Source organism: Micropterus salmoides, unplaced genomic scaffold (genome assembly GCF_014851395.1).
Source record: "Micropterus salmoides isolate LMB-PRFRI ecotype aquatic unplaced genomic scaffold, ASM1485139v1 Ms_hic_scaffold_16, whole genome shotgun sequence".
NCBI classification, from domain to species: Eukaryota; Metazoa; Chordata; class Actinopteri; order Centrarchiformes; family Centrarchidae; genus Micropterus; species Micropterus salmoides.
The window spans coordinates 12,232,102-12,253,609 of record NW_024040707.1 but is presented as its reverse complement, the minus strand read 5'-3'; the positions used below and the strand labels follow the sequence as shown (position 1 = coordinate 12,253,609).

General features: G+C 41.0%; 2 protein-coding genes across 4 annotated transcripts in view; both read right to left on the bottom strand.

The window, feature by feature from the left end:
• Positions 1-48: 48 nt before the first annotated feature.
• LOC119905285 (transcription factor-like 5 protein) lies at positions 49-4,406 on the bottom strand. Of its 3 annotated transcripts, none has more exons than XM_038722151.1 (7): positions 4,317-4,405; positions 3,225-3,810; positions 2,976-3,132; positions 2,724-2,886; positions 2,405-2,594; positions 1,281-1,422; positions 49-791 (listed from the first exon to the last, which is right to left on the bottom strand). In XM_038722151.1, exons 2-7 carry the CDS (start codon positions 3,800-3,802, stop codon positions 666-668), a joined length of 1,356 nt encoding a protein of 451 aa, XP_038578079.1. In that variant the 5' UTR covers positions 3,803-3,810; positions 4,317-4,405; the 3' UTR covers positions 49-665. The 3 variants fall into 3 exon arrangements, 2 of the variants coding, with proteins under 2 accessions (XP_038578079.1, XP_038578081.1); XR_005444800.1 differs by having other exon boundaries at positions 679-791; positions 1,281-1,439; positions 4,317-4,406; XM_038722153.1 differs by lacking the exon at positions 4,317-4,405 and having other exon boundaries at positions 3,225-4,257.
• A 2,425-nt stretch (positions 4,407-6,831) lies between these two features.
• The window catches only part of LOC119905267, a 33,158-nt gene continuing 18,481 nt past the window's right edge, over positions 6,832-21,508 (bottom strand). The window contains exons 8-17 of the mRNA XM_038722116.1: positions 18,908-19,442; positions 18,370-18,529; positions 18,084-18,200; positions 17,888-17,989; positions 17,567-17,717; positions 16,836-17,457; positions 16,541-16,694; positions 16,341-16,430; positions 16,049-16,244; positions 6,832-15,270 (exon numbers count right to left, since the gene is read on the bottom strand). Of these exons, the coding sequence (XP_038578044.1) occupies positions 7,352-15,270; positions 16,049-16,244; positions 16,341-16,430; positions 16,541-16,694; positions 16,836-17,457; positions 17,567-17,717; positions 17,888-17,989; positions 18,084-18,200; positions 18,370-18,529; positions 18,908-19,442 (10,046 nt within the window). The 3' untranslated portion in view covers positions 6,832-7,351. The remainder of the gene's footprint in view (positions 15,271-16,048; positions 16,245-16,340; positions 16,431-16,540; positions 16,695-16,835; positions 17,458-17,566; positions 17,718-17,887; positions 17,990-18,083; positions 18,201-18,369; positions 18,530-18,907; positions 19,443-21,508) is intronic.

Sequence of the window (21,508 nt, the reverse complement as noted above, 5' to 3'; positions counted from 1 at the left end):
CTTAACACTATGAAAGTCAAGTAATTCCATTAATTTACAAAGTAGTAACACTTACTTCCATGCAAAACACTTAAATATGTGATTAAAGAATAAATGTATGTGGACAAAAACTGAACACTGTACTGTCTGAACAAATATCAAACAAAGTCATTTAAAAAAACATTCATTAGAAATTCAAGTAAACTAAATTTGAATTAAGCAGATAAAGGGTAAAATTTGCTAGATCTATAACTGAAGAGCTGAAATTTAATCATTAGAGCACCATCATCTGTCTTTCAAAGAGAAACAGTGCCACCTGTGTATGACTCTATGAAAAGCCCTTTTTTAACAAATGTTGCCTCTTGAGGAAATGTAGCCTCTTAAGGGGTAATAAATATATCAGACGAAATAGCGTGGCAATTCAAACACTAGTTTGATACAGTGTGGTCAGCTAAAGAAAGCCAGTGAGAGCATCACATGGTCTGAGACTAAAAACGTTCCTCATTCTAAACCATAGTAATGTAGTCAGATGTGGAGCTCCTCTCAAAAGGATGCTTTTTGTCATTCAAAAACACATTGACCCAACCTATAACCAGAGCCGATGGGACAACTGAACCTACTTCAGAGGTTAAATTAAAATGTACTCAAATATCTGGCTGATTCAACAGATAAAATAGTGAGTGGGGTCACTGTTCTACCGCGTGAGGAATGCTCAGTGTCTCGTCCATCTCCTGGTAGATTGGGTCCTGGTCTGAAGAAGCGGTGGATTTAAGAAAGAGTCCTTTCCCGTTGGTGAATGCCTTCTGAAACTCCTGTAAAGTGGGAAAATAGCAGATTGTTGTGGTTAATGACAGATGCATCTGTCTGCTTCTATCTAGATTATCGCCTCTCCTTTACTGCAGGTAATGATGGTGTTGCACGCGGCCAGCATAATGTGGTTTTGATAGATTAGGGCTTGTTTTAATTTGCTGACTACTAAAATACTATGTATTTTTTCGTATGTGAATCAATTTCCACTGCAAAAGCGCAACAGAAGATAATCCATCACAGTAAAATAATAAAGTTTATTTAATTTCATACAATAAAAATAATAAGAATTTGATTCAAACCCTAAATAACAAAAGTTATATAAAGTCGGCTGCAGTACTTATTACTCAGGCAGTAAGACGCAATGTAATTAAGCTCTTATCTCCCATTCCCAGGTTTGCAGTCTCCAATAACTCCGTTGCAGGATGATCAAGCCAAAATGCTTTATATCAATCAACATTTTAACTACTGAAGACTGAACAACACAAACATACCTCTTTGAAGGTGTCGCCGTACATTTTATTGATGTATCTGAGGAAGGCAGTGGTCCACTGCAGGGTGGTGACTTTGTCTGTACCTGACTCACAGAACGGCACCAGCATGTTCAGCTCATCACAGCACGAACGAATCCTCTTTCTGTGCAGCAACAAAGACTACAGATGTTTAAAATCAGTGTTTCTCAAGCTTTACTGTTCTTAGATCTTAAAGTCTCATGTCCCAGTGGCTTACAGAAGACATCACGATAGCTATCTAGGGCTGTAACTAATAAATATTTTCTGTAAATGATGCATATTTTCATTTATTATCATTTCAGCTGCAGAGTTGTTTCTTAATTATTCAATTGATCGTTTAGTTTACAAAACAACAGAAAACAGTGAAAAATGCACATCACAGTATCCTAGAGCACAACGTGATATCATCAAATGTCTTGTTTTGTCCGACAAACAGTCCAAAAGCAAAACATATTCAATTAACTATCATGTAAGAACATTTGAGAACCTGAGCAAATGTTTGTAATTTTTGCTTAAGAATTCTGCAGCGTTGCTCCCCCCTTCAGCTCTGGCAAACCAAACATTGTTGCTTGGCATAAAACATCACTAATGTCGTCATCGACACCAGATTTAAAAACTCAAAGTATACTGCGAAATACAAAGAGATTAACCTTGCGGTGAAAGGCTTAATCAGAATTGTGTGAACCTCATTGTGTGAAGATCAAGCAAGGGCTTGAATAAAACAGAAAAAAGTTCCACACTCTAGCTTTAAATGATTAATTGATTAGATTTTTTCAACTATCTAAAAAAATGATCAACCAGTCATTGCAGCCGTGTATCTCTCCAACCCTATTTAATTTACTTTTAATGAACATATATTTAACAATGTCTGAATATCAAGCAACTACACAGTAGGTTGCAACCCAGAAATTAATAATTATCTTTCAGTATTTTGCCTTAATTACAGTACATTTTGTACATTACAGTCACAGTACAGAGAGACAAGAAACATAGGGGGATATCTGACTGTGACTGTGGCCTGGACAGATCAAATTGTGATTATTTCATAAGACCATGTCACAAACTGTGGAGGCCTGCAGAGACAGATGTTTGTAATGGCTGCTCACCTGCGTTCCCTCTCCTTACTGTTGTGTCTCTCCCTGCGCTGACTAAGTAGCACATGAGGTTGAGGTCTTTTCCTGGTGCTGCTCCCTGATTCGCCAGCAGAGTCTGGGATCACCTTATGAGCCTTGATGGGTTGAAAGGTGCAGGTGCTACCGTGCTTCCTGGAGGCAGCAGCAGATGTCGCCACATCATCTATGAAACAAATTGGGAGTGTTTACGATAGTTGTATAAGTTAGACACAAAAGTATGTATTTGAAGCGTAGAAACAAGAAAAGAACTACAAGTGTGAGGTAAGACTAGGTTTAGAGTACATATTATTACTTGCTATGTTCACCAACTGCTGCTCCTCTGTTGAGTTGCTGCCACTTGTATAGTGAGCTTTTGTAACAACCATCTCTGGGTGAAATTTAAATGAAAAACTCTTGGGGATGATTAAACCTTGATGCTTGTTAGGTTCAACCATATGAGGAATATGGCTAATCACCTGTGATTAAAGCAGGGGGGAAAGGATTAAACAATGAAATGTGTCTCTTACAAAGCTGTAAGAAAGTGTATTTTGATTTTTCACCATACTTGTTCACACATGTTGGTGACTGGGTTAAATGCACCCCCTACAAATGGGCTGGAAACCTCAAAAGGATTTGCTCTCTCAGTTTTCATCCACTTCTGAATTTGAGGATGTATGACTGCCTCTTGAGCCTCTGCAGACTGCTGGAGTATTGTCAATAAACTGAAACACAACAACAGAGATAAAAATGAGTACTTCACCATTATGGGGCTATATTTACTAACAAATAGCAATACAATATTAATGATACCTACTTGCTAAGAACTGCAGACTGAATATCTTGCTGTCTTGGGGTGTCAGCAGACATGGTGTTGAACCTTTTCTCCAAGCAAACTCTAGCAGCTGATTTGGATCTCATCTGTAAGGATGTGCTGCTGTTGGTACGTGGTTCAGTGGGACTGTCTTCACCTCTGACCCTTGCCAGCACAAAACTTGGGACCTCTCCATAAGAAGCTGGTGTCTTTTCTCCTGGCATCACCAGGCCATCAGTTGAAGTTGATAGGTCAATTGCTTGAGTGGATGAGATTGGAGAAATCTCTATTGATCCAGTGGTGTCTTTACCCATCACTGTAGCAGGGTAAGATCTGGCATCTGGCCCATCTGGAGGCGCAGCTTGTGCCTCCATGTGTGCCTGGATAAGGTACTGAAGGTGTGTATACTCAACCTCTGACATCTCCATCAGGCCAAGTTCACTTCCCAACATCTGCCCCTGATCTTGTGTCAAACATCCGCCTTGGCTAAATATCACACCAACAGAGTCACAGGTGTGTTCTCTGAATGAGGGTGAAGGTGATGCATGGATGGTTTTACACACTGAGGAAAAGGATGACATCCTTCACTCTAGAGATGGGACGGAGATCAGGAAAAATATTACTTTCTTCTTATTCTTATATTTCCAACATAGAGTCGCGTTACATATCAACCGACTTCAGATAACTGTGCTGTGCCATGGAAGCTAACGTTAGATCGGCCAGTGTTAAAAGATCTAATTTAGTTCAAGTTAGCCTAAACTAACTAACACTGATAATGCTAGCATGAACGAATTTAGCCACAACTCCCAATATGTCAGTCGTGGACGAATTATCCATAATTAACATACAAAAGCTAGCATAACTCATGAATGTGCGTTAGCGAACGAGGAACTTTAAGCTAACGTTAACGTTAGTAAATTTGACAAGACGTTGACATAACGTTACGCTAACGTTGGGTAAAACCTCCCCACCTTAAAACGGTAACGGTAAATAATTATAAACGCCATACAAATTTCAATAGTCAATTATCTGGAGTCCAAATATGTTGCAGTTATTATTTAGCTCTTTAATAAGGGCTTTACTGGGTCAACTTACTTTAACTTAAACTCCTTAAACGATGGCGCTTGAGTCGCAGCTTCCGATTCGGCAGTTAAGGGGAAAGTTAAGGGGAACTTAAGTGAAAGTTAACTTACGTTGCTGAGCGACCGATTCTTCGATTTTTGCACCTCTTTTCCTTTTTATATACAGTCTATGCTCTTTACTGCTGTAATAGCTGTTATGCATTTTAGGCAAAGTCTTAATTATTTTATTATTATTACTTAAATTATTACTTATTATTACTTTCACTGCTTTTTCTCCACATGCAGACCACATTAGACCAGGTCCAGATCCAAAACCACTATACCTGGAGCTCTCAAATCTGGACTAGATTATTCCTCAGAGGCTAAGGTTTCAAACAAACACAGTTTCAGATTTGTGAAACCTTTATTCAATTTGTGAAAATACTATGAAGCGCTATTTCACTGCTCTTTTCGCATGTACACCACATTAGACCAAGTCCAGATCAAAAAATATTTTGTACAGACAGAAAACAGAGCGTCTATATCCAAGATAGAAGACTACTAAAAAGCAGTGATTAAAAGTAACTAAGAAACATTAGCCTGCATTTAGTCAAGTTCTTAAAATATGTAAATATTTTTATTTTGATCCAATACATTTACCTGACTTTACGTATAAAACAAAGCCTTATCTTACAAAATATATCACATAAAATCAAAAGATGTTGACAGCTGCCTAACATCAGCTCTACCTCCACCAACTACAACAGTAAAATTTTAATTACACATGAATGTGTCCTTAATAATAATGCAACAATGCCATATACAATAATAAAAACACGGGTACTTTTTTTTGTATTTTTTAGTATGAAAACTTTAACTTTAAGTACATTTTGTTGATACTTGTATTTTTGTAATATGTTTTGGAGTATTTTTACAATCTGGTATTCCAGCTATAACATGCTGCTTACACATTAATACATTATTAATACACATTAATATAAACTAGTATGGGGATACTAGATACTACTGAGAGTGTTTTTAAAATAATTTTACATTGATTATAAGATTATTATGTATCAACCTGCAGAAGCATAACATGTCCACTGAACAGAACTGGACTATCAATGTGTTTTTTTTCCCTCCCAGTTGTTTTTTTTTTTTTCCCATAGCAAAATAAGCTGTAAATGTTGTTCTTTTACAAAATATTTTGTAGTAACACACAAAGTTCCTTGATCCCACTCATGAAACCATACTTGTGATTGCCATGACAATGAAAGAACCAATGAGGACTGAAAACAGAGAGAAAACCTAAGGTTTCCAATGCATTGTATTTTATTTGTATTTTATGTAACATTTTATTTGTAAAGTAACCACTAACTACAGCTGTCAGATAAAAATACGATATTTTCCTCTAAAATAAAGTAAACTAAAATAATATTGACATACTCCACCGAAGTACAAGTCTCCCTGTTGGACACTGTAATGCCTGATGGACTAAAGACGCAACTGAATGCTGTCGCCCCCTTTTGGTAGGACATGAGACTTGCAGATGGCTGTGGAGGGTTATGGGCAATATTGCTAGTCCTCTATAATAAAAGTCCTGTATTAGCATAGACCTGCTTGATACAGGAGGAGCCCTTAAGAAACCTGAGAACTCATTAAAAGGTAGTGCTTGTTATTTGCCAAATTTTATTGTGAAAACATTACTCATTTTAGCACACTGCCCTTTTATGGTTCAACATTGTATTGCCCAACAATCTGCAAGATACACAAGAAATAACGTGCTAAAAAGCATTTACATAGAATGCTGATATTCCATAATGTGTATCAAAAGTATATATCTTTTCACTCCGGATGGTACTGTTATGAACCAGAGCATGTCAAATCCAACAGACTGACCAACATTTATCAAAAATATTGAGAGTATGGAGAGTCAGGGATGGATATATTCAGTGATGGAATGTAACAAAGTACATTTATTTAAATACTGTACTTTACTACTGCTACTTTCTACCGCACTATATTTCATTGGCAAATATTGCACTTTTTAGTCAACATTTAATAGACAGCTATAGTTACTATAGCTAATTTGAAGATCAACATTGTACGTACAAAACATGTGATTAGCTAATAAAATATTATGAATTTATGTAGATTTCCTAACAAACCAACCGAATAATATTAAAACTTAAATTACACTTTTCATTGAGTGTTCTTACATTGTGGTATCATTACTTTTATTTACTGATCTGAAATAGTCTTCCACCACTGGATATATGAAAGACATATCAATTAAAAAGCTCCATCTATATTTATCTCCAAATGGAGGTTCTTTTATTTACAGTGTGTTGCTTCTGAAGAGTCACTAGTCTCTGGCAAAGTGGAACTACTAAAATGTGTCATCTGCTTTTTTTTTTTTTTTTTTTTTTTTTTTTTAATTGTACCTCTTAACAATATGAGCCACAGATTGGTTTATTATTATAAATATAGATATATATATAGAATTCAATTCATCCAAATATTGATGAAAAACACACTAAATACAAATGTAAAATTGTAATTTTCATTTTATTGACTTGCATTCTAAAAGAAAAATGTAACAAGCCATTTTTTTTACCAGCAATATAACATAAAAGCCAGATTATGGCTACTGTACTGACACTTTGGCTATGTAAAAAAAAAAAAAAAAAAAAAAAAAACTGTACATTTTTTCAACTAGAAATGCACATCAAGCAGTTGAATTTACAAGTGATCAATTAAGTTTAAGAGGCGTTTAGTCATAATCATATAACAAAAATAAACACACATACTTTGATTACAAGTACACAAACTAGAACATAATGAACTCAAATACCTCTGAGCATTTCCACATCAAGCCACAATGTCTGATCTTTCACGTGGCTTTTCCTGTAGGTCATGTTGAAATTTCAAAAAGACATGGACAATTACTTTCCTTGAGAAAAACTACATTCAGTGTGTTATGCGGTCTATCTCTAGCCAATTTGATAAGCATTTTTGTCATTCATCAGCCTTACTGACCCATCTTGTGTAATGATTTGTCTAACTTGGCTAGACATTGCTTTTATTTCCATCGCTGTCCATACTTGGATTGGTTTTAGTTTCTACACATACACCATGAATCCCCTGCTTATCAGTTTCTTTCCCCTCTTCTTTTTTTTCTTCTCCACCCCCTGTGCCTGAATCTATAGGCATACTTGTTTTACCAGCAGGACTTTTCTCCTGCTCCTGTCTTTGCCCTTTGACCAACTCTCTTTCTCGACTCACTGGTCTACCTCTACTCCAGTCCCTGTCTGTTGGGTGACCTATTTGTTTATGTTTTGGGCTGAAGACATCAGGATTGTTGATCATACGATTTGGGAAGCGTATAAGACCTTCTGTTGGAGTGGGAAGCAAGGCAGCTCTGTGTCTCTGGGGGTTTACGGTTTGCTGATTTTGTAGGCTATCAAAACCGGAGCATGAGTTTCTTCCACTGTTTTGAGCTGGACCTAGGGGCCCACTGTTAGGTGCAGAATGTGGATCACTAGGGCCTTGGAATCTGGAAATCTGATGGGGACTATTGAAATGAGCTGGTGCTGGCTCATATCCCTTTGAGTCTGACCCTGGGCCTTCAATTTTTGTATCCCACCTACCAGGTCCATGTCTTATATCTGAACCTTCTGGTGCTGGCCCCCTCATATCTGTATGCCTTCTTATAGTTGGACCTCTCCTTTGCCTCCTAAAATCATGCTCAAATCCTTGTCTACCTGTTCCAGGGGTGTCCATGTCTAAACCTCGCCTATCAGATCCTGGCCCCCCACCATCGGAAAACCTCCCATCAGTCCCTGGGACTTCATTGTTTGAATTTCTGTTTTCAGGCCCTGAGTGTCTTAAATCTGGACCTCCGGGGCCTCTCCTGTTTGGACCTCCCCTATTAGCCCCAGGTTCTTCCATGTTTGTCCCTCTTATATTACCCCTGAAGTCTGGCTTCCTCCAGTCATTCCCCATAGCTGGGCCTCCTCTCATATCTGATCCTCGTCCTCTTGTTCCTGGACCTCTTCTATCATGGCCCTGTCCTCTCTTGTCTGGATCTCTTTCTCCTCTTAAAAATGGTCCAGGCCCCCATCTGTTTGGCCCAGCACCCCCCCTATCAGGCTCTCTCCATTGATTTCCAGGTTCTCCCATATCTGGGTCATCCTGCAGAGGCCCTGGACCCCTGAAGCCAGGACCACTACAATCATCTTCTGGACCTCTCAAAGGTCCTGTAAATGGTAAATTTGGTCTTTCCTGTATGTGCCTTGGCACCCTACTTCTAGAGCCTCTCCATTCCATATGAGGACCTTGCCTACTATGTTCTTGAACCTGCTCAGCTGGACCTTCCTGGATGGGCCGTGTACCCCTGTTGCCATGTCTTGTCCAATCATCTCCTGAACATTCACTATCATTTCCTGCAGCCTCCATATTGGGCTCTCCTTTCCATCTATCTCCCCAATTTAGACTGCTAATATCTGGCCCTGGTCCTCTGTTTCTCCTCATAGGCCCTGAACCCCTCATGTTTTGACCTGTTCTATCAGGTCCCAGACCCTCTATATCTGGGCTTTCCTGGATAGGTTCTGAGCCTCCAAAGTCAGCCTCTCCCCAGTTATCTTTTCTATTTCTAAGACTCTCTGTATTTGGACCTTTCTGCCTGATGCCAGGGCCTCTAAAGTCTGGACCACCTGATCTTGACCAATCAGGTCCTGCACCCTCTATATCTGGACCTCTTATTTCAGGCCCAGGTTCACTGAAGCCTAAGCCTCCTGGTTCTTGTCTGTCAGGCCCTGGGCCCTCAAAGCGTGGACCTCTACTTTCACAACCGGGTCCTCTAAACTCTGGACCTCTTGGACCTTTCCTATCGGGCCACAGACCCTCCATAACAGTTCTTTCAAGCCTCACTCCTCTGATGTGTGGACCTCTTCTATCAAACTCCATATCCCCCATATCTGGAGGTCTTCTTTCTGGCTCAGGACCCCTGAACTGTGGGCCTCTTGAAAAGTTACTGCTGTTGCCTGTTTCCCCCATATCTGGAGGTCTTCTACCGCTCATGTCAGCCCCTGAGCCCTCTATGTTTGGACCTGAATGGTGAATCCCTGGTCTCCTCATGTTTGGACCTCCTGGCCCTCTCCTGTTGGGCTCTGGACCCTCCACACCAGAACCTGGTCTTTCCAGCCTTGGTCCTCTGATATCTGGACCTCTCCTGTCAGGCACGGAGTCCTCCATATTGGGATGTCTGCATTCTGGCCCAGGACCCCTGAACAGTGGTCCTCCCTGTCCTCTATTATGGGTCCCTGGAACTTCAATGCCTGGACCAGTTCTTTCAGGCCCCAGTCCTATGAATTCAGGCCCAGGACCGCTCAGATATGCTCCTCTCCTGTCATGACCTTGACCATGCATAGAGGGACCTCTCCTTTCACACCCAAGCCCTCTTAAGTCTGGACCAACTGGTCCTCTCCTGTCAGGCCCTGGTCCATTCATGGCCAGACCTCTCTTTTCAGGCCCTGGTCCCGGGATATCTGGACCTCCTGGTCCTCTCCTGTCAGATTCTTGACTGTCCATAGAGTGATGTCTTCTTTCATGTCCTGGTCCACTAAAATTTGGAACTGCCAATTCTCTCCAGTCAGGTCCTGGACTACCCATAGCAGGACCTCTCCTATCAGGCCCTGGTCTGCTAAAATCTGGCCCTCCGGGTCCTCTCCTAGCAGTTACAGGACCCTCCATAGCAGGACCTCTCCTTTCAAGCCCTGGTTCACTGAAATCCGGGCCTCCATGTCCTCTACTGTCAAGCCCAGGATGATCCATTGATAAACTTCTTCTCTCAGGCCCTGGTCCTCTAAAATCTGGTCGTCCAAGTCCTCTACTGTCAGGCCCCATACCCTCCACAGATAAGCCTCTGTTTTCAGGCCCTGGTCCCCTGAAATCTGGACCTCCAGGTCCTCTCCTGTCAGTCCCAGGACCCTCTATAGCGGGACCTCTCCTTTCAGGTCCCGGGCCTCTGAAATTTGGAACTCTAGGTCCTCCCTTGACAGGCCCAGGGCCCTCCATAGATAAACTTTGCCTTTCAAGCCCTGGGTCATTGAAATCTGGACCTCCAGTTCCTCTACTGTCAAGCCTAATATGCTCCATAGATAAACTTCTCCTCTCAGGCCCTGGTCCTCTGAAATCTGGACCTCCAAGTCCTCTCCTGTCAAGCCCTGGACCCTCCATAGCTGGACCTCTCCTTTCCGGTCCCAAGCCTCTGAAATCTGGACCTCCAGGTCCTCTACTGTCAAGCCTGGGATGCTCCATAGATATACCTCTCCTTTCAAGCCCTGGTTCACTGAAATCTGGACATACGCCTTGCCTTTCAGTCCCAGGACCCTCCATAGCTGGACCTCTCCTTTCAGGTCCTGGTCCCCAGACATCTTGATCACCTGGTCCTCTTATGTCAGGACCTGAACCAACCATATCAGGATGTCTCCTTTCGGGCCATGGTCCCCTGAAATCTGGACCTGCTGGTCCTCTTCCGTTAGGCCCAGGACCTTCCATAGCTAAACCTTTCCTTTCAAGACCTGGTCCCACAAAGTCTGGACCCCCTGGTCCTCTCCTGCCAGGTCCCAGATTGTCATTAGTTGGACCTTTACTTTCAGGCTCTGGTCTCCTGAAATTTGGACCTCCTGGTCCTCTCCTGTCATGCATTGGGACCTCCTTATCAGCTCGTTGCCCAATGAAATCTGGACCTCCTGGTGCTCTCCTGTCATGCATTGGGACCTCCATATCAGGTCCTCTTCTTTCAAGTCCTGGTCCAATGAAATCTGGACCTCCCAGTCCTCTCCTGCCACACATTGGGACATCCATATCAGGTCCTCTCCTTGAAGGTCCCGGTGACACAACATCCAGGCCCCCAGGCCCTCTCTTGTCATGTGTCATGTTCTCCATGTTTGAACTTGTCATTTCAGGCCCTGATTCTCTAAAGTTGAGTGCTCCAGCGCCTCTTCTTTCAGGCCCCTGGCTCTCCATGTCTGGACCTCTCTTATCAGGCTGGTGGACTCTCCATTCATCTTGCATAAATGGCCCTCCTCTGACTGGACCTGACCTTCTCCTGTCTGGTCCTCTCCAATTATCTCTTTTGTCTGACCCAGGGCCACTCCAATCTGGAGCCCCCATATGTGAACTCGGGCCTTTATTTTGACTTATTTGACCCATCATATCAGGACCAATAAGACCTGGACCCCTCCAATCTGGATTTGTAATGTTTGGCATGGGACCTTTGTCTTCTTGACCTATTTGTTCATTTCTCCATAGACCCTGTATATGTCTTCCTTGCATGTCTACATCCCTCCTATTTGTATCTGAGCTACCAATAGTACCCATATATTGACTAGGCCCGATGTAACGTGTTTCTGTTGTATCTGGCCTTCCTAATTCATGCATAGTTTCTGATTCTCTCATGTCAGGGCCATGCACACTCCTGTCAGCACTAATATCTGGCTGTGGTCGATTGATATGTTCAGGTGCACTACTGTCTTGTTCAATGAAGGACATGTTAGACCCACCACTTTCATAATTTATGTTTGTCCGTCTTTGTGGGCCCCGCCTTTCAACTGTCATTGCCGGGGATAGTCTATCTTTTGTAAGAACTATACTGTCTGAACCCATAGATGCATTGGAATCTAAACTCCTTTCTCGACCACCACCAACCCTGCTCAAATCTGTATCTCTTCCATATAGCTGAAACCCCCTTTTCAGAGGGCCCCTATCCTCAAAAACTGGACTGCCATCATGCCTTGATTGCCTCTGAAGTCGTCCTGAGCCTCTTAAAGATGGACCTGGACTTCTTATATCTCGACTTGGATCTTTTACACCTCCACTCCTCATAGCAGATCTTACACCCCCAGTATGTGGAATTTCATATCTATCTTTTTGGCCTTTACCTTTTTCTATAATATCTGAAGCCTTACCCTGTATCTGTGGACCCTCAAAAGGTCCTCCCATATGTGAAGTTGTAACAGCTGGTACAAGCATTTTTCCTCTCAATTCTGGTTCACACTGTCTCACATCATGGCCTGGATCTTTTATTTCTGGGTTCATACCTTGCATACTAGAACTTCCCATATCTTGCACTGGACTCCTCATCCCAGAACCTTGCATGACTGCTCCTGAACCAATTCTGTCAGTATTGTTTTCCTCAATACCTGGTTCTCTCAAAATTCGCTCTGAACCCTGCATCCCTGTCCCTGGGTCCCTCAAATGTTTCCCTTGACCGCTTATAGCTAGGTCTTGTATATGTGGTCCAGGACCCCAAATATTAGGGCTTATGCCTTGCATGCCTGGTACCCTCATATCAGGCCCTGGGAATCTAATTCCTGTTTCTCTTAGATATATTTGTGATCCCCTATTGCCAGGTTCTTTCATATCTGGTCCTGGATTCCTAATATCTGGACTACTCATACCAGGTCCCAGACACCTTGTCACAGGGTCTATTTCAGATCCTGAGCTCAGAATATAAGAGCCTCTGGCTGGATCTGAATGTCCTCCCCCTTGCCCGAGTATTTCTGGATGCTTTAATCCTGGACTTTCCCTATTTTTAACATCTGATTTTGGACCTCCAATAGTAGGCCATAGTATATTGGACATTGTTGCTTGACCACAAATAGGCAGATGATTTTTTTCATCTTTAACAAGTGGCATTGTGACACTGGTATATGTCTCAGGATCTCTGATTTCCTCAATCTTTACAGAGTCAACCTTTTCAATGCTGCTAGGTTTCACAAACTGTGGCTCTGGATCAGGGCTCTGAGGAGAATCTCGAATAGGCGGATCAATTTCTCTTAAAGGAACTGTACTTTCAATTTTGTTTTCAAGCAGAGATTCCAGTTGAGAGTGGTTGTCCACTTGTGTAGAAGAACCACTACCTGTGTCATCATGGTTACTGAGTGAATTTTTTTGAAGATCCTGGGATTTTGGTGGTTCTGAAATCTCTAGCTTCACATTGTGAAGAGGAGAAAAGTCTTTATCATGGTTCTCAACCAGATTACATTTTAACTGATATCCGTCAAGGTCATTTTTAACAGTAACCGAGGTACATGATAACGTGTTACTCTCTACAAATTGTCCAACCACAGAGTCTGGAGTATTACACAGAACACTTGCACTTTTTGATTTCTCAAGGACTTGAGGAGAAGGTCCTCTGTGGTGTTTTGGTGAAAGGGTGAAAGGAGCTGATGGGGATCTTCTACGCCCATGAGAATGTCGGCGTTCAGTATGCTCTTTCCGATGGCGACCCTGGCGGTCAGACTGTGCTCTAGCTCTATGCCTCGACCGATCCCTTTCACTTCTTCTGTGTCTATCCCTTTCTCTACGTCTCTGGGAATGTGAAGGAGAACGGTGCTGTGACCTTCTTGAAGGACTTCTATGGCGGTTCCTTTCACGATGACTCCGCTTTTTTGGCGATGACCTTCGCTTTCTGCTGTGGTACAAATTTGGAGTGCCCTTGTGGCAGGCACTATGCCCTGTTCTAGACAAAGATGAATCATGAGTCTTCATATTGACTCCTTGAAATACATCGTCCTGAATTTCATTAAAAAGTGATTCGTCCTCTGGATCATACGCTACATCAGAATCTTCAATCTCTCCTGCAGAGGAACCCTTGTCACTTTCCTCAACATTTTTTGGTGTTTCATCTTGCTCTGTAACAGTATCTGTATCATTTTTTAAAATAGGGATGGCAGTTGTGTCTTCTAGCTTAACAGATTGCATTTTTGTGTTTGTCTCTGTAAGGTTGCTGGTCTTGTCTGTTGATTCTGAATGCCTCGACTCTGTTTGCATTATTCCACTCTGCAGAGATGACAGTTGACTGAGAGGCAAAGATTTTGGTGGGGGAGACATCAGGGAATCAGAAACAGAAAAGTGAGCCATGAACATACCCACAGCCTCCCTCTGTTGACGTAGTGCTTCTTCCTGCTCCTTCAACTGCCGTTTTTGCTCTTCAATCTGCTTATTGAGCTCCTCGAGCATCCGCTGTTGTTCAGTTAGTGTTGCAGCTGACACAACCACAGTGCCTGTAGGAAGGTTCTCCACTACTCCAGCTGGGGTAGAAGTTTGCGCTGGAGTGGAAGTGGCAGCTGGCATTACATCCTGGGTGGAAACTGGGGGGCATAATGGAGAATCTGTTTGAGTTGGAACAGGGGACTTTGTTACAACAACATCACTTTGGATATCGGCGAAGATGGTCTCGTCCTCTGGATCATAGGCCACATCATCTTCAACAATGCCTGATACTGCAGGCCTATCTGCCTTAATGTTTGCTATGCTCTGTGGGGCATCCATTCCATATCCCTTTGCTGGATCATACTCCTCTTCTGGGTCATATGGCCGGTCAAAGTCACTTTCCTCTTCTTCTATTTGTTTGACTTTGGATTTCTGTCCATACTGTTGGACAATTGGATCCACCATTGACCCAGACACTTGAGAAAAAACTGGAAGCTTCTTAATACTAACAGTTGTTGTTGTTGAATTTCCATCAGAAGAGTCAGTTTGCTTATTGGGGAACAAGGTCTTCAAGATGGTCTGCAGTGGTGTCTTATCAGTGGATGCTGTTGTGAGATTATTCTTACTAGAGGTGGACTGAGTGGCAGCAACAACGGCTGAGGTGGAAACAGGAGGGTTTGCTCTAATGGAAGTCAAAAGAGATGGTATGGTAACTGAGCCCGAAGAGGAAGACTCTGATGGTGACCCAGGGCAAGAGGGTGAACCAGGGGGTGTGATGCTAGCAGGAGTCTCTGGATCGTATGGTTGAAATATCTCCAATTTGTCTGAACCATAGAGGACCGGAGGTTTTGGGATCCACATAGGGTCTTTGGACATATGAACTTTAGGTCTCTTCTCTTCAATTTCCTGGGGCAAGCTTCCTGGACGTTTTGCCTTCTGAATTATTGCCAAACCCAGAAGAAGATTGGGCCGGTTTGTTTCAAGCCCTGTGAAATAAAGAAAAAGATGATTAAGATTATTAGAAAAATTGTCATAAAAGCAGCAGAACTGCTGCAGAACTGCTGCTTTACTGCTTTACAATTCTGGTCATAAAGGTTTGATAATTATATGTATGGGTGTTGGTTCAGGACTTTTCATTAGGGCTTTTTACATTGCAATAAAAACACCAATAATTAAAATGACAAACATTCTACATGACAAACGTTCTACATGCTCTCCATGTACATGTTCTACAAGTTGACACCAAAAATTAAATGCAAGATGAAATCACAACCACAACTGAACCTAAAAACTCATAATTGGATATTGGATATTATTAGTTATAACTGTATAATTATATTTAATTAAAATTAATAACTAAATTAAACTATTTCTTGTTAAACATCTCTACCAACTAGAGTCTGTAGTCAGCTAAAAAGAGTAAAAAGTGTATACATTATATACAACATAATAATCCTAATTTTAAAGTAACAACATGTTTAAAAACATGAAGGTGCATTTGATAGAAGCAAGTGGATTACTTTTTCATAAGAGATGGGAGTGAGCGATGGTCTGGGAATAACATTTGTCAATTTTTTTTTCAGTAGGTAGTTTTTAAAGTTATTAAAATAGATGAAAGATGATTTCTTTGATGATATATTGCAGCCTGAATTTAAGCTGTTACTTTTGAGTCTTACAGGTGTAAATTATTTTGCTCACCCTTAGCCCAATAATGCAAACGTTCATTATGTAAGGCTATAAGCGTTAGTCTTAGCATTATCACACCTGGTCCTTCAAGAGGTTGTAGTATGGATGGGATTGTCTCCTTTGCACTGAGTGGGACAAGGTATACATCCTTGATGGAACGGCTGCTATTGGCAACCACACCAAAACGACCTCTGCTGCTAAAATAGGAAAACAGGGAGACATAGGCCACCTCTTCCTCCTCTGTTGCAGGGTGAAACCGAATGACACATAACTCCTAGTAAGCAAAAAACAAGCAAAAGATGTAATATATTGATAGATTTTCAATAATATTGTACACGACACATACAGAAATACTATATGTACTGCTTGCCTTTGTAACAGATGTCTTTAATTTTGCAACATAGTCCCACACTGTCTGAGGCATGATTCGTCCTCCGATTTGTATGGTATCAGGCAGATCCTACACGGGAGAAAGAAATTGTTCATATTTTTGTCAATTCAAGTAATGACAATGACAGATCTTTTGGATACAGCTTTGTGAATAAAAGTTATTACTGTGCAGTACTATACCGCTTTGAGATTTTCAGCAGATCCTGAAACCAGATATCCCTTGGTGACAAACTTGGCTACACTGAGCATGTTTAGGAAGCCTTTCCACAGTATGTCTTGCTTAGCTATGAACTGAGAAGTCTCTCCATCAGCTGGGGATTCAGATATCACAGTCCTGAGACACAAAGCACAATAGCACAATAACAATCGTATCCACACATTACGCTGATTTTGCTCAAATGTTTACTACCTTAAACAGAACAAAATAGAATACTTCTATTCTATGCGCTTTATACTCGCACAGTCATTTAAATACCTTGAGGATGTGCCATAGAGTCTGGGATCTGCAGAGGAAGATGGCTTCATTAAGATAGATTTAGGTAATGTTTTCGTTGGTGGTAGTGAGGAGGTCGGTGGTGAAGGTGAGGCAGATCTACTTTCTTTAAGAGGAGCATAAGGGGCTGATTGGTTATGGGTTGTGTTACTGGGACCAGTGGTGCCACTATACGAAGCAGGAAACCTGCTTGCCGCAGTGCGGGGGTCACGCCTTGTGATGGTTACTGTGGAGACAGCTGGAATCACAACGGGTGTGTATGCTCTCTTTCGTGTAGTGATACATTTAGGAGTGTCTGGAGTTGGGGACGCAGGGGACTCGATGATAGGGGAAGCTGGAGACTCTAAAGTAGGGGAGGCTGGAGAATCCATTATGGGGGAAGCAGGGGATTCTACTATAGTCAATGGACAGTCAGTGGTAAGGCGGGATGAATGATCCAGTTGGGATGAAGTTGGAAAATCCATGTCAGGTGAATCAGGTGGTGCTCGCAGAGGGGAGTCATCTCCTGCAGACTTTCTCCAAGAGGGTTCATAGTTATCTCTTGTTTCAGAAACATTGGGTTTTTTCTTTGCAGGTCCCTCCTCTTCCCCTTCTAGTCTTTGACCTTTGGAAGGAAAAAGAATCTACTTTGAAAAACTAAAAGTATCAATGAGTGGTCATTGAATAATAATGTCTACTAGGTATTGCATGGCTATTGTAAAACCTTAACTCACCTGTGCATATCTTGCATTTCAGGTCAAACAGATGAGCTTTGTGCTCTGATGTTGTGTCCTTAAGCATACAGGCAAGAATATCTGGTACAGCATTGCCCTGGCTTGGCTGGCTTGTTCTGGCCTTGAAAACAGGAGCAGGAAGACTTTTCTTCTGTTCCAGGGAACGCATACAAACACAAACAATAAGACTTAACCCACAAACATATCACAACATCAATGGCCTTTCATGAGAAATCTTTATATGGAACAGGAGAGACAATATAATGATCATATGAAAAATGCAAATTCCACCAATTGAATGCAAATGAAGCAAGTACACACCATGTCTCTTTCGGGTCTAGAGGGAATCAAACTGGGTAAATCAACCTTCACTGCTTCAGGCCTGTGCAGCAAATTTGCTGCTTTGGCAGCTGCGTCCTTGACCTAGATACACAAGCAATGCAAGAAGATAATTACTTCTGACGCAAACAGTGCTTGACCCTTCTGAGGCCTGATAATAACTTCAATTACACCTTACCTCTGTTGTTTCTTTTGGACTTGGCTCTGATGCCTTGGTAGCCTGCATATCCTTCTGGCTCATCCTGACCAGTCTGAAGGGACTGATCTCTCCACGTACAACCCGACACAACAAGCCCTAGAGAGAATCCATAACTGGACTGTCAGTTTGCTAAAAACATAAATACCTAAAAAAACATTTTTTAAAGTCACTATACACATGTCTGTCACCTTATTTAAGTAGTATTATAAAGTAGTATAAATGTATGTAAAGAAAAAACAGAAATTTTTATCAACTTTGAACAAACCTTGTTTTTTGGGTCTTTCAGGTTGAACATTATGGTTCTGTACTTGTTCATGTATTTGCTGTCTGTGTTGCGAAATATGTCGAACATCTCCATCTCAATGCTCGCGACCAGCTTTGCAACTTCACTCTCTGACATCTCCAAATCCTCACAATCACACACCCTTGACAAATGAAAAGGCAGTTAGTCACCAAATTTGTTTTGCATCACTGCTCTAACGGATTGAGATGCAATTTGTACACATTCATTCTTGTAAAAGTGCAAAAGCCACAAATATGTTCCATCATCATTTCTTCAAACCTACTTAACTACTACTGACAATTATGCAATCTAGTCAGTAGAGACACACAGTAGTAATACAAACCAAGAACTGAAATGAATTGTGTATCTAATGTTTTTTAGAGGCTGCAGGTTTGAGCATGTAATTGCATTTTTTAAACATGCTTATAAATTAATTGGCATTCACTAATTTGGCTCCTTATACCATCACTTGATGTTTGATGTTTTTCATTTTCATACTAGCCTGTAAAGCAGTGCTCACCTTTTGATCAGGATGCTGGTGAGGGAGCGCTGGATGCTCTGTCTGACCTGGTTATTGGGCTGAGATGGTCTAGATGAAGGAGCAATGGGTGCAGGTGGCACTGGAAGATTTCTGGTTTCGCTCAGCAGCACTGGGCCTGAAGACGGCTTCTGGCCTGGTGTTGATGCTGACACGTGGCTGGACGAAGGCTGGGATCCAGACTGCTTCTTTGGTATAACGTATGTGGTCTTAGTGACCATTAGCGCCCCTGTTTCATGATGTCTGGGAGCTGAAGTGGATGGGGACTGTATGACTGGAGCCAGACTAGATTTTGCTGGTTTGGGTAGAATGCAGGGATCTGATTCTGCAGATTGCTGCTTCGACACACCACTGCTGAATGGCTCCTTTGCTTTTTCTTGAGAGTGGCTCTGTGGTGGGGCTGGCTCAGTGACAGAATGGGAAGAGGGAGCAGCATCGGTAGAGGTGTCCTCTGGAGATTGTTCTGAAGGAGTTAAAGCCTCACTGTCAGCCTCTATCTCTTTACTGTCCTGTTTGGCTGAAAAAAGAACAATAAGGAATTTTGTCAATATGAAGAAATATAACTGTTTCTAACTGTAACATAAACCAACATGGTACAAGATACGCAAATAAGTAATAAGTAATCAAAGCCAAAAAGATAATGCCTTTACTTCCGGTACTTGAAATAATTAAACAAGCTTTTCCATGTAAACAGAAACTACAAGCTCTTGATTAATCTCTCCTGCTAATTCCTATACAACTCTGTAACTTATATATAATGATATAACTGTTATTGTAAGTGCCGTGCCTATAGTCACCATCTCAACAAGGAAAATATGAGAAAATGAGTTTTCTGCAGTTGATCCAACTTAAATCTGGAACTCGCATTGGCCTGACTGTTTAGTGTTTGTATCTCAAAATGTAGGAGAGGAAAGTGGTGGTAATGAGTTCAATATACAGTACACAAATTAAGGATTGCAGCTTTAGTGTGTAAAATATGACAATACAGGACATTTTCTTTTAATTTTCCTTTACATATTTATGTATGTAAATACTGTATTGTCTGAACCATAAAAACACAAATCTTTTAGAACTCTTTTCGGCTTCACATTTTAATTTATTATATGCATAAATGAGTGAACATATTTATTACATAAAAATTCATTGTCCCCATATGGAACAATGATCAATAACACATCCACAGTGATGGCACAATGTGAGGTTTGGGAAAGCACAAAACAGTTATTCCTGGTTTCCTCCAGTGACCTTCAGTCACTGCAGTTTATCTTCTTGCAAATTTCTCGGGGAGGATGTAACAACATTTCCCTCCTCTGTAATATGCTTCAATACTCTGTTGGCATTTTGTAAAACTTTTTTTTTCAGCGCCATTTTGGAGGATATGAATGAATGTCCTGTGAATGCGCTTAACAGTTACTACTGACTGGGATTTTATCCTCTGATAAATATGACTATAGCTGATCATTTCAATCTGTATGTGTAAAAAAAATTTAAATAAATCACACAAACTTTTTAATAAATGTGATCTACTGTCTATTTCATGGAAGATCAGCTCTGGTGTGAGAAGGCAAATGAAAACCAAGGAGGTAATGCCTCGACCTCCTGTACTTGTAACTGTAAATTGATTGTAAAAAACTATGAGCTATGAGCTCTTGATAAACCACGTATCCTGCTAATTCCTATTCAATTAATATATGATGATATAACTGTAAATGCACCATCTTAACTAGGAAAATATCAGCAAAGTTTTCTAATGTTGATCCAACCTAAACCTGGAACTTGCATTATCCTGACTGTTAAGTGTTATTATTTTAAAATGTAGGAAAGGAAAGTGGTGGTGATGAGTTCCATTTACACAACTTATGGATTGTAGCTTTGGTGTGGCAATCTCTATGAATGTAAATACTGTATATATTGATTGTCTGACCAAAAAAATAGAAGTCCCACTAATGATGGACACAGATAATGTAAAACCTTACATGTACAAATGTGTTCATTATGTTTGCATTAAATGGATGGTATGTTGCAAGTCCTTCTTGACCAATCAAGAGGCCACGCTACCCATCCAGTTAAAGGGGAATAGTACTGTATTTAGCAATATACAGTAGATACTAACATTTTATATTTTAATATATATTTAGGGGTCCAAGCAGTAAACTGATATCTAGTATTCTTTGGATACTACATATCATGTTTCAAATGGTGTTCAAACAATGAGTACGCAGTGACATTCAGTCTCTTACTGTAATTAGTACTGTATGCACATTTTCTATTTTGAGTATTTGGCAATATACCCGACACTAGCAGAATGATGTGTGATTTTTGCTTTAATACCAACATTTTGACTGTTTTAAGGATTTTACCAAGTCTATTTTTTTTCTTATTATTATTTTTCTCTACTAAAAGTATTTGTGCTGGAAAAATCGTAAGACCTAGAAACAATAAAACTGACAGATGGAGTCCAAATTTCACCCACTACAAAAGGCACATATAATGACACTCATTAACCTCAAGGTGACACAGTATTTATCATGGTTACATTTTCACAGTTTCACAAGCATCCAAATGCTGGCAATCTGCTTGGAC